Source organism: Cyprinus carpio, chromosome B23, assembly GCF_018340385.1.
Source record: "Cyprinus carpio isolate SPL01 chromosome B23, ASM1834038v1, whole genome shotgun sequence".
Classification (NCBI taxonomy): domain Eukaryota; kingdom Metazoa; phylum Chordata; class Actinopteri; order Cypriniformes; family Cyprinidae; genus Cyprinus; species Cyprinus carpio.
Window position 1 is genome coordinate 22,451,335 of NC_056619.1, and position 13,686 is coordinate 22,465,020.

Below are 13,686 nucleotides of genomic sequence, written 5' to 3' on the forward strand. Positions count from 1 at the left end.
AAGCTAGAATGAAATCTTTTCCATTTTTTTTTGTAATATTCCAAACCGGTTTCCTGAAATCTTTTCCACTACAAAAAAGCAACTGATGATGGGAATAACTAACTAGCACTAATGAATTAATAAACTAAACGAGGGCACAGAAGAACTAAACAGACTAGATGACTAAAGTGAGAACACAACAAAAGAGTTCTTAACTGCTACTATATATATAGTATATTGTATATTGTATATATATATTGTAGTGGAAAATGTTAGGAAATTGGTTTGGAATATCAAAAATCTTTAAATTTTAAGGGGGAAAAAATCAAACAAAATGGCACATGTAAGAAACATGGCCGATCTTAAAAAAAGATGAAAGTAAATAATTTTAAAGATTCACCAGAGTGTGACAAAATCATAAACTGCATATTATTTTTACTTTTAAAGAAATGGTTGAATTGAACCCAAAAATGAAAATGGTCCTCTTTTACTCACTCTTATGTTGAACCAAACTAATTTTTGTGGTGTTTTGTCATTTTCATAGTGGAAAATTTTTCAGGAAAATGGTTTGGAATATTAAAATTTTTTGACTGCCAACAGTGCCAAGCTCTGAAGATTATCTGACCAAATCATAGAGAATATTGGATGAAAAATGTCAGGGTAAATGGCGTATAGGAAATATGACAAACCTTAAAAAAAGATGGAAATCAAATGATTTTAAATATCCACCAGAGTAAAAAAAAAAAAAAAAAAAAAAAAAAAAAAAAAAAAAAAATGCACAAAACTTATTTTTTACATTAAAGAAACTTTTTACCCCAAAAAATGGAAATTCTGTTATTTTACATTCACTCTTATGTTGATCCAAACTTGTTTTCATTTTATTTTTAGAGCTTGACAGCCTTGAATTTCAATATATGGTAAAAATGATCGGTATATTCCTCCTCCATTCCTGATGTACAGAATAAAGAAAGTCACACAGGTTTAGATAAACACGAGGGTAAGTAAATAATAACAGCAGTTTAATTTAATAGGATGAACTATCCCTTTAAAACAACACTCCCTCTCTCAAAGGCAATGGCAGACTGGTAATAATGACACGCATGGCTCTGAAACTCTGTTTCAAAGTGTTTGTTTCCTGCAAAGTTCAAACACACATTAATATGACTTCATACAGCAACCCCTCAGCATCCTAGCACAGCGTCCCAAGCCGCAGTGATTGAAATGTAATTATTGGCAAATTAATTCATCTCCGAGTCCCTGCCAGTGATTGCTTCCTCATTGCAAGTCCATCTGGACCAATGAAGCGTCTCTTTCACGCCGAATCCTCAATGAGTTCTCTTACATGGCCCACGCTGTGTGTCGTATCATGTGTCCCTGTGCTCTTTTCCATGCCACATCCAGCAGTGGGCCAAGGTTTAGAATCTGCCACAAATCCCCCGGCGCTCCCGTACATGTCAGGCTGTCATAATCTCTTCTACATGGGCTGTCAAGTGAAGGCTCTTGTTTTCCATCGTGTGCGCAGAGGATGTTGAATTTTGAATGCGCTAGATGCAGAGAAACGTCATCTTACAGTTGAACCATGCTGCACACCTGTCTGAAAATATTAAGTGGCTGTGTCAACTCACACACTGATACTACATACTTAAAAGTATATACTTCTCCGGTGATGAGAAAGTACAAAAAAAAGAGGTTTTTGCTAACAGATAGCTGGCCTTTGAACTTTGAGCTGTGATTTCAAATTCAATAGGAAAATAATCCAAAAAAGTCAATTTAACACTTTAAAATTGCCTCAAAAACAGAATATGGTTCTAGCTGAAGTTTGAAATTTATTTAAAAAATAAAAAATAAAGTTGCGCTGCACAGATAAGCTGTTTTTGTTCAAATCAAAGCATAAATACACATAGAAAACGTATCCTTGTGTCGCAGCTGACACAGAATAGTGTACGCAGTTTGTTATGGCGCTATGGTGATGCAAAGAGACACAGAGGAGACAAATTGTTGAATAAAGTTGTTATTTTTGTTTTCGTTGCATACAAAAAGTATGCTGGTCGCTTCATAATGTTACGGTTAAACCACTGATGGCACTATCAGGCAGGTCTGACAGCGTTGCATTCAATCCTCCATCAATGCTGTTTCTCATTGTGTTGCAGGTTAGCCTCTGGTCTGCCTGGGTCATGTGTTTTGGAGGAGGCGTGGCTTTGGAGAGTGCTGTGCGGGGGTGGTGGGATCTTATGCTTTCAAAACTAGCTTGATATTGCTAGCCTTTCTGAAATTGCCTACCCTACATTTAACTATTCATTATAAAGTTCATATCTTAAGTGGTGTTTACGTGACACCGTTTTCAACAAAAAACTGAAAACTTTGAATGCATTTTAAGCTACCAGAAAATGGTAAATTTTAAAACAAGTTTCAAAATGCACATTTTTGAAAACAATACCATTATCATCTCCATGTAAAATACAAAAATGCTAATTTCATGTCATGCACATACATATTCCGTGTTCAGTCTATAGAAATTCATATGTGCGCAGGCACGTAGTGTTTCTTTACAAAGCGACATTGCCAACTACTGGCCTGGCATTAATAATACGCCCTTTTTAATGTTCATGTGAAGTTATCTGGTCCTTAATAACATTCTCAAAACATTAGCTCAAAAACATTTATACAGTAAATTGTGCATGATTTTTTTCTTCTAAGACGCTTTAGTTAGGACATTCAACTATAACGTTTTTTAAATGTGACTACTTGTTTCAGAGCGTTCAGGGAACATTCAAAACCAATTTTCCCCTGTCTGCAAAATGATCCAATGTAATGTTCCTCGTTTAACCAAGAAAATAATGTTTTTAAAACATTTAAAAGTTGATATTTTGAACATTAGTAAAACATTCTTAGAACATATTTTAGTAAGCTGGGTTTGTACTTAATATCCTACTAGAAACAAAACAGCAGTTTCCCTGCAAATGTTTTGATGATTCTTTATAAAAATGCCTCTTAGCTGCAAAATTGCAGAGGATAAACAAAGCAAGGCAACATTAGCATTTGTTAGACAGGTGTACTATTATCAACATAGAAGATGGTGTAATGTGTTCTACACACCTGTCTCTGCAAACATTTCCTGAACAGGTTTTATTATCGTGTTTGTGTGAACTTTGGCTCATTGATGCATTTTATTTGCTTAGAAGTCAATAAGCTGTCTACATGATACATCCGCACTGCAGAAAAATCAGAGCGCTAGATTCCCACATGCATTTCAAGTCAAGTGACATTCAGTTGCACTGTTTTTTAGTAGGAAATTCTAGCAAAAACTCTGCAGGTAGACGGATCTCCAGGACTTAAAACCCCTGCTGAGTGCATTAGATATTTAAAAGATGAACTTCATTACGCAACCTATCAGATTTGGGCTTCGAGATGGATTCCTGCAGTATATCTTTCACAAAATATTTCCTACACCTGAGTGTCTGGATTTAAAAAGAATTGAAAAAGTCTGTTTCATATTTCAAAATGAGCAATATAATCTATCCAGAGACTAGACAGTCCACTTGGATTGAAGGCAACACAAGGAAACACATCGATTTCAAACCAGGGATTCTCATACTCCTAAATAATCCACAAGTAGCAGCATGCAGCATAAAAAAAGCATTAAAAATTAGTGATGTTTGTTCCTTGGCAATTGAGATTACCTCCGACACAAAAAGGAGCAAGTGTGATATGCCTCTGAGCCGTTTTATGTTTTATAGCGCTCGAGGGAGATATTGAGCAATGACCATGAACCCCTCAGAGGGAAGGAGAGAGTACTGGGAGACAGATTTGTGGTTGTTCTCCCATGGGCGGCACAGCACGCCATGTGTTTGCCATCTGTTTGTGTGCAATAACGCTGCACGGTGATCAAAATGAATAAACAAGACACGTTTCAGTGGCTTGTTAGAATGAGAGACTCGATCAGAAACCTTGATTTGCTGGTGGTGACCTTTCGGTGTAACCCCCATAGACGATCTGGTGTGAACATCGGGTGGAAGTGTCTAAATTAATGAATCCGCCTTGAATGGAATTACTTGAGAAACAGAGACCCCTAGTGGAAATATTTGGGAAGTGCATTGCACACCATATCATAACTATGGATCATACCTTACTGCAGAATTTGTAAATACTGATTCTTAATGAACTGACAAATTGCATAATTGATGTGGACTTTGCATATTTGGATTTCTAAAGTGGATGAGTCACTTTAAAGGAATAGTTCATCCAAAAATTTATATTTACTCAACCTCAGGCCATTCAATATGTAGGTGAGTTTGCTTCTTCTTTGGATCAGATTTGGAGAAATGTAGCATTACATCACTTGCTCACCAGTGGATCTTCTGCAGTGAATGGGTGCCGCCAGAATGAGAGTCCAAACTGCTGATGAAAACATCACAATAATCCACAAATTCAGGGCCAAAATACAAATATTCATAATGAAGCTTCCTCTAGTGAAAAGGTCCATCTTCTGTTGTTCTCTCACATCAAATTCCACCAACATATTTGACTGTTTTTGCTTGTATACAGTCTTTGATCTGTACATATTTCTCTCCTTATTCAGACTTGCAATGGTTTGAATGTAAACACATGGTAATTATCAATTTGTTTCTTACAAACACGCAGTTTTTTTTACTTCACAAGATGTTAACTGATGGACTGGAGTGGCGTGGATTACTTGTGGATTATTGTTATGTTTTTATCAGCCGTTTGGACTCTCATTCTGACGGCACCCATTCACTGCAGAGGATCCATTGGTGAGCAAGTGATGTAATCCTACATTTCTCTAAATCTGTTCTGGCGAAGGAACAAACTCATCTCCATCTATGGCCTGAGGGTAAACTTTTAATTTTTGGGTGAACTATTCTGCAATAAAGCATTAAATGAAGGACCATAACAGGTTCATGGTTTTAGATTTCCAATAGAGTTTAGGTGTTAAATTTTGGAGCATAGCTTCACCTGGTACAGCAGAGGCTAAAATTGGCAATACATTTCCAAAGTACAGTAGATTTGACCCACCAAAAAAATATAAATATCTGGTCCATAAGAAAGAAAGGAAGAAAATTAATAGGAGAAGGAAGAATGGGAGGAAAGGGGATGAAAAAGATAAAGATGGAAGGGGATGAAGGAAGGAAATAAAGAAAAAATAAAAGCAGAAAGAGAAGAAAATAAGAAAGAAAGAAAGAAGAGAAAAAAAGGAGAGAGAGGAAAAGTAGACAAAGGAAAGGAAGAAAGGAAAACAAAAAAAATAAAAAAAGAATGAAAAAAAAAAAAAAAAAATAAAAGGAAGAGAATGTAGGCAGAAAGGAAAGGAAATTAATAGAATGAAGGAAGAATGAATGAAAGAAGGAAAATGAAGGAAGAAAGGAAATTATTGGATGGATGGATGGATGGATGGATGGATGGAAAAGGAAGGATATAAAAGCAGAATGAAGGAAGTAAGGAAACAAGAAAGGAAGAGAATGAAGGTAGAAAGGAAAAATTAATAGAATGAAGGAAGGGATGAAGGATGATGAAAAAGGGAAGGAAAAAAACAGAAAGAAAGAAAATTAAGGAAAAAAGGAAACAAGAAAAGGAAGAACATGAAAAAAGAAAGTAAACAGAAAAATAAATTAAAAGAAGGAAGGAAGGAAATCAAGGAAGATTGAGAAGAAGAGTGTGGGAAATCAGATGCAGGATTCAGTGGGCGGAGCTTCTCTTTGTGCCCACAGGGCAGAGGAACTTGTTCACTGACATCTGGATTCTCCCGAGGTCAGCCGCCAGAGCCTCTAACTCCATTTATTTATCTGCTGTTTTATTAGCTGCAGCAGGCCACACTCACACGCTCACTTTAATTAGGCCAGTACAATCACCGCAGCTCCAGCGTTTGATTATGCAGATGAAGAAATCACAACAGCTGGAATTCAGCACTCACTTCTTCTAGGCCAATTAGCACACTTCTGACACCATGTAGTGACTGTGTTTACGCTGTAATGATGCTATCACAGAGAGTAATAATTATACTACTTGCTCAGTAGAATAAACTGTGTGTGATTAAATATGATGATATCTTGTGCAAATAATGCATGAAGGTCACATAATTCAAAATGCACAATTCAGCATTTACAATAAAAAATAAAATATAAAATACAGAGTCCAGCCAATGCGTTCTTCAAAGCTTCCTTCTGAAAATCAATACAACATATAAATAAATTGTTATTCAACTAATTTTGAGATAAAATCCAGGCTTTTTGGAAACCTTCTGAATTCACCTCTGACCATTTGCATCCCGAGTTACAGCCCATATTTCCTACTATATACATGTATTAATGTCTCATTCGAACACTTAAAAGAGTTTGTTAAAGGAATAGATTAACCAAAAATTATAATTTGACGAAACCCTCAGGCCATCCAGGATGTATGGGTTTGTTTCTTCATCAGAACAGATTTGGAAAAAATGTAGCATTCCATCACTTGCTCGCCAATGGATCCTCTGTAGTGAATGGGTGCCGTCAGAATGAGAGTCCAAACAGCTGATAAAAACATCACAATAATCCACACAACTCCATTATCCATCAAAGCGCTTCCTCCAGTGAAAACTTCCATCCCGTCGTCCAAAATCCACCTACTTTTTGTTTTGACTGTTTTCGCTTGCTTGACGGTGCTTGATCTTTGCCTGTTTCTCTCCTGATTTAGACGGCATGAGGATCATTGGTGAGCAAGTGATGGTAATGTACATTTCTCCAAATAAAGTTCTGAATGAATAAACAAAAAAAAACTGGATCTGGATTTGTGGATTACAAGCATGAGGGTGAAGCGGGTAAACATTCTGCAAATTTGGGATTCTGGGATGCATATCAGCTGGCTCCATAGCTCAGTGGTTAGAGCACTGGTCTTGTAAACCAGGGGTCGCGAGTTCGATCCTCGCTGGGGCCTGTGTGTAAACGTGAACATTTAGCTTAAAACATTCAAATAAACACCACTGCTATTTGCACATCTATCATAACACTACTGAAGTACTTCCTCCTTTGGATTATTATCTGTAAACAGCACTGAATGTATCTGAAGATTTCAGCTATAAACTAATTTCAAATAATAATTCTATCAAAAATACATTAAATTAATAAAATTATTAAATATTACTACAAAAAAAAAACAAATTAAATAATCAAAAAAACATTAAAACAAAAAATAAAAAAATCATTGTGAAAAAAATACAATTAATATTTGAATATACTTCAAAATGTAATTTATTCTTGTGATGCAAAGCAGACGCTGATGTGCTGATTTGTCAAAAAAAAAAAAAAAAAAAAAAAAAAAATATTCATTCTAAAAATACAAAAGAACATCATTTCTATTATCAATATCAAAAACATTTGTGCTGGTTCAAGTTTAGGTGGAAACCATGAAACACTTTACAAAATTCAAAAGAACAGCATTTATTTGAAATAGAAATATTTTGTAACATTATAAATGTCTTTGCTGTCACTTTTTCGATCAATTTAATGCATCATTGCTGAATAAAAGTATTAATTTCTTTCACAAACTGACCTTAAACTTTTGAATGATAGTCTAAGGTTTAAAATAAACATTAAACAAATCTTTTAGCTGACACTTTTATCCAAAGCAACTCAAAGTACACTTAATACGCTATTCCCTCTGAGGCTAAAAGTCTTGCTCAAGGGCACAGTGGTTAGATATGAGCTGAAAGTAGAAACTTTTCCATTATCAGCTCAAAACTTTACCCACTATGCTAAGCCTACGTAATTGCACCAATAATAATAATAATAAAAATGAATTAGAAAATTGAAACAGATGGAAACAATAAATATTTAGCTTTTTTATTTGTATATCAGTCCCTCTCATTCTCTCTTTCTGGATGCTTTATTTATGCAACAGCTCAAACAATTCACTAAACATGACGACATGTGAAATCAACAGAGTAAACAGGGCTAGAACTTGTTGTCAGAGTTTAAATGCCGTTTCCTGTTGGAGACTGACAGTCTGTGAGGTCAAGTCCACATGTCTGAGGTCTCAGCTCTCATCTGCTTCTAGATTGATGTTGTTTCCAAACTTGGCATATAATTGAACCTTCAGATCTCCAAGGACCCCCTGTATGGATGACACACGACCCTCCAGAGCTTTGATCTCATCCTGCAGAGCTTCCTGTGGAGAACAGAATAGAAGTATGGAAATGTTGAGCGCTACAACCAGGCTTCAAAACAAACTCGGCAAGCAAGAAAAATATCCTTTAACATCTGACAACTCTGTGAAAAATGTATCTAGTGGCAGTTTTTTCTTGCTTGATGGTTTTGCATTAGCTACTTGTATTCAATTGTAACTCGATTTGTGCTAATACTAGCTGAATCTGTATATTGAATATTATGAGTTAAATAACAGGGCAGCCCAGACAGAAACTACAAGAGTTAATGTTTAATAAAATGCTAGATAAAGTTACCAAAATACCAGTATTAACCAGAAAAAAAAAAACCTAATAAAGGACTTTTCATTATAAACAATCCTGAAATACACTGGGAATTCAATCTTAAAACCACCAACAACAAAAACAACAAAAAAAAAACATTATCAACTATCACCAACAGCCGATAATAATCAATCCATTGACATTATCATCTTTCATCAACAGCCGATAATAATCAATCCATTGACATAATGTGCAGTTTTCATTGATTGCAAACTCTGAAATATACAGTGCTTTTAAAATTTAAAAATCATGCCCAAATTTGAAGACGCTCTAAAAATGATGTTATACAATTTAAGATATTTAAGACTTTTTAAATACCTGCAGGGACTTGTTGTATTTGCACATGTGCTCCTAAATACATTTTACAGTAAATAAAATCTAGTACACATCTTACACGTCCTCTTGCAGTAACCTGAGGTTAAGTCATGTGCAAAAACACAATGATTAGAGTCGAATCAACTCTTGTGAGACTTGAACCTTCAACCTTTCCAGCTCAGGCAAGCCTCAGCGGGGCTCCCTAGCGCTGTGGGAGACACACATGCACACAGGGTTTGGTTTGTCACCTTCGCAGCCTCCAGCATTTCCTGCGTCTCTTCTTGCGAGTGACTGATGAACACGTCTCCGATCTGATACGGGATCAGCAGTGCATCGTCCTCACACATCATGAGGTCATCACTGGCATCCTCCAGATTCTGGAAGGATTTCTGCATGAAGAGGGTTTGATCAGCACCCGCCTCAACAAAACACAAACTAGAGTGCATTTCAAACCATCTATTTACCTTTTTGGCCTCGATTTCATCTTTAAGTTCAGACATCCGATTTGTATTCCTGGCAAACTTGTTCAACTTTTCAAATTAAAACAATGCATTTATTCCAATATAAACAACATTTCAATTAATCTCAATCAAACTGCAATTGGGTTATTTTGATTAGGTTAAAAAGAAATCTCCAACTCTTCTGCTCTCTATATTAGAATGCACATTAGAAGTTTAAAAAATAGTAGATTTTGAGTAAAGGAAACTATAAACTCAATAAATAATTCTATGCAATAATGCGTTGTATATTGTGTCTGTAGACAAACAGTTTTTTTTAAAATATTACTTTTAGAGCAAAAAAACACAGAATTATGTTTAAATTTTATTATATAAAAATAATAATGTAATTTTCTTTGATGCACTGACTGTTGTTGTTTGGAATGTTTAAAATGCTGCACAGTTGGGTTGATTTACAATTATTTGTTTTTTTTTTTTTAGGTATAAATAATTGAAGCTGAATAGATAATATATATATATAATAGATATATATAGAATATATTAATATATATATATATATATATATATGGTGTGTGTGGGTGTGTGTGAATGAATAGTTCAGTTCCAATATAAACAACATTTCAATTAATCTCAATCAAACTGAAATTTCAATAAATCTAAAACAAAAAAAAAAAATCTAAAAACATTTCAATTAATCTCAATCAAACTGCAATTGGGTTATTTTGATTAGGTTAAAAAGAAATCTAAAAATGCAGTTAACTAACACAATAAAAAAAATGATAATTAAAAAAAAAAAAAAAAACATGATTTTTTTATACATTGAGTTATCGGTTTTTTGCTAATAAAGTCTTCACATATAAAATAGGCATACAGCTGTAATTTTATGAAATAGCACACCGTGATGTTAGCAGATATTTACTTGCACATAAGCGGAAGGATGAATTTAAGATGAACTTAAATGTAAATAAAAGTTAAATGTCAGAAAGACATGATGATCATCACAATAATGTGACGTTAGCCGTTTAGCAGCTCTCACAACCAGTCAAGACAAAAACTCTCCGGCCACTCTGCTCTTTCAATCCTTCACTGTTTCCGCTGATTCAGAGCCACTAGCACGTTACTGAACAAGGGCAAAAATACGAAGGGAATCTAGACATAAAGCCGTTTATTTGAACACATACCACTCCTTTCTTCATGGTGGCTGCCATCTTACTGAAGCGGACTGCGTGCACGCGCGTGAACGGCGGCGGAATGGAGCACGTGGGCATTCATGAGTTTGTTGCGAGCCTCCTTTTCAAAAATGTGCTTTTTTGTCAAAGGCAGAATTGAATATATGGACCTTTTTAGCATTTCTTGGTTTCTCAGCAGCGGAAGTCGTTATAGTTGGGTTAACTTCAACAGCACAATATTTTTAGCATTCCCATTTGCTGAAATAGCAAAATAAAAACTCCACGGTATTGTTTTCATGACTTTAAAAAAAAAGGAAAAAAAATGAGAGAGACTGAAACTGCAGTCAGAAGAGAGAACGATGTGAAATTTACATCCCTTCCATAGACGCTGCATTGGAAAAACTTGGATTAGCTGTATATATATATATAGTCAGTATATATATATATAGTATATATATATATATATATTATATAATATATATACTATACACACACACACACACAAAGTATAGTGTTATTAATGCACATACATATAAAATATAAATCAAAATATAAAAAAAACTTTTGAGGATTAAGATGATGCGAGAGTCCATTGGGTGACTTTAATAACTGACTAGAGTAGGTTAAGTTTTGCATTTCGGTTTTCTTGAAATTATCCAGTTTTGTGTGTGTGTGTGTGTGTGTGTGTGTGTGTGTGCGCAGGATTTTCAGATCACCTACTGACATCTTCTGGACATTAGATTTATTTTCACATAGATTGAAGTTGAACCAGTAGCCTGTTTTTTTTTTTTTTTTTTTTTTTTTTTTTTTTTTTTTTTTTTCCTCCAGGTATTGATTTCCATTTTCCACCTTTATACCTGTTGATGTAGCCTTTTCAAAGAACCAGAAATAAAAAACAAATAAGCATCTCAAAATATGCATGTTTCACAACTAAATGTTATTGTTGTCCTACTTGTTTACTTTCTAAAAACCCACAGTGTGGCCATATGAAGAAAAACCCACATACTTACATTCAGCTTTGCCAACTAACATGTCTGGATAAACTCCATCTTTACTCTACTTATTTTGGGTGTTCCTACTGTATTTTTAAATCATTTTGAAATGCATTTGTGATTGATTATGTGCTTTTATCTGATGCATTTTCTTTTTCAATTCAATCTTTGTATTGCTAAGTAGAAAAACTGAACCTCAAGACATCTCAGAATGTCATCTTTTATGTTTTTAAGAAATGCACGACAGACAACGAAGACCGAATCTTCATCTCTTTCAGCTTCAGAACAGCCACGTGATCGAGTGTCCAATGTGCTTCTGGTAAGTCATGCCACAGGACACGAGCTGTTGAATATTTAGTTAACATAATGACAGCGGACACAACCTGACTGAACAAACTCACTGTGGTTGCTAGTGCTAGTTTCTTAAACATCCTCTTTGTAAACAACGTTACACCCAAAGACAAATATTGGGATGATATGCAATTTCCTCACTTTTTCTCAACATTACTATTCACATATGATTGTTTTTAATAGCTGTCATTAATTCACATGTGTGTATATTTGATTTATCGATGACAAATATTAATTCGATAAATGTGAAAAGTGTGCAGTCTTATATCTTAATGAAAATATGCTTCGTTTGGATGATTTAGTGGAATTCCTTTGAGGTTTTTCAAGGTTTTTAGCATGTTGCAAGAATTCCTTTCATGGTGGCAGATCAAGTTCACAGTGACCACGAAGGAATTTGCTGTTCGCCCCCAGTGTGTACATTTACAATGTGACTCTGTATCCATGAACGGCGCTTACATGACAAAATCTCACCCTCTGCTGATCTGCTCCTTTGTTCCTTGTCATGCTTTCTGTTGAATAGGAAAACGCAGCACGCTGTATATATTAGAGAGCTCTGTTTGACATTCATTTAATAAGATATTAAAGAGTTTACAGTACGTTTTGGCAAAGCGAGAGGATTCCTCAGCTCAAATAACCATGTGTCAGTTGAATAGCTGCATTTAATGGAAATGGGGAATGACTGAAATGGCCCGACTGGGCCCGTGGGATGTGTTTAGACTGTATTTATGCATGATGTGCCACGTAAAGAACTGTATTATGTTGAGAAAATATCATAAAGGTCAATTAGATTGATAATTTATGCTAAAACAATCTAGAAAAAGGGTAGGCCAGGAATATAAGTAGGGGTTCACAATGACACGTATTTAACATCAGTTATGCTGTGATGACATCACAAGATAACAATCAACTTTATGTTTGTTGTCTGTTTTTTCTCTTTCAGTGATAGTATTTTTTCGTGTCAAGGTTTGTATCAAAGTACTTTTTCTATATTGTTATTCCTATGTTTTTCAAACAGTCTAATAACGAGAGATGAATAATTGTCAAAATTAGGTCTGATGATTTATTTTTTTATTTTTTATACTGATTAATTAATCAAATGTATTGCAGTGCATCTCATATGTCAATATTTGCTTTATAAGTCGAAATATAGTTTCCATATTATTGAACATGAGCCACTGTAGGGTACAGCAGTCTGTTGTACAAATGCTTTGTATTGAGATGGTCTTTTGCTTTAGGATTTATTTTACAATCTGGAGCCGCTGATCAAAACCAGGGTTCATTACGATTCCCAAACACATCAACAAACATGTCTGATGATGAGCTTAAATTGATCAGTTTAACAGGCTGGAAAGATCAAATCGTCCAGAGCAGGGTTTTTTAGTTAAAAAAAAAAACTAAAACTAAAACCATTTCACAAAATAAATAAAGAAAGAAAGAAAGAAGGAAAGAAAAAGAAAACTAAATTCAAATAAAATATAAAAGCTTTTTTTTTTTACTTTTACTTAAAAAAAACAACTAAAAATGACAAAAACACAAAATAAAATAACTAAAGATTCGACTAAAATGAAAATGAATATAAAAAAATAAAATATAATTCAAAATATGAGTAAAAATCTAGGATTTCAAATCTAAATTAAGCTTTAATGTAACCAATTTTTTATTTATTTTTATTTTTTGGATTTTTCTTACTTCAGTTAAAGCACAAGATGCTCTTTGAAATATCTCAACTAATGCTGGAAAATTTGATCATCTTTCTGACACTGATATTAATATTTAAGGCAACTTACAGTACTTTCTAAAACCTTTTTTTTATGCTCACCAAGGCTGCATTTATTTGATTAACAGTAAAATTGTGAAATATTAATACAATATAAATGACCTCTACTTTATTTTAATATATTTTAAAATGTAATTTATTCCTGTGATGCAGCGCTGAATTTGCA

General features: G+C 34.3%; 1 protein-coding gene and 1 non-coding gene across 2 annotated transcripts; one reads left to right on the plus strand and one right to left on the minus strand.

The window, feature by feature from the left end:
• The first annotated feature begins 6,836 nt into the window (after window positions 1-6,836).
• trnat-ugu lies at window positions 6,837-6,909 on the plus strand. The gene has a single exon. It is a non-coding gene; the product is annotated as a tRNA-Thr (tRNA).
• An 891-nt stretch (window positions 6,910-7,800) lies between these two features.
• LOC109068665 (prefoldin subunit 4-like) lies at window positions 7,801-9,307 on the minus strand. The gene is made up of 3 exons (XM_042751014.1): window positions 9,238-9,307; window positions 9,022-9,162; window positions 7,801-8,139 (listed from the first exon to the last, which is right to left on the minus strand). Exons 1-3 carry the CDS (start codon window positions 9,271-9,273, stop codon window positions 8,008-8,010), a joined length of 309 nt encoding a protein of 102 aa, XP_042606948.1. The 5' UTR covers window positions 9,274-9,307; the 3' UTR covers window positions 7,801-8,007.
• Window positions 9,308-13,686: the final 4,379 nt, after the last annotated feature.

Coding starts and splice junctions, on each gene's coding strand:
- LOC109068665 (XM_042751014.1), bottom strand. CDS start 9,273: ATGTCTGAACTTAAAGATGAAATCGAGGCCAAAAAG. Junction 9,163..9,237: donor ATGAAATCGAGGCCAAAAAG/GTAAATAGATGG, acceptor CTCTTCATGCAG/AAATCCTTCCAGAATCTGGA. Junction 8,140..9,021: donor AAATGCTGGAGGCTGCGAAG/GTGACAAACCAA, acceptor TGTTCTCCACAG/GAAGCTCTGCAGGATGAGAT.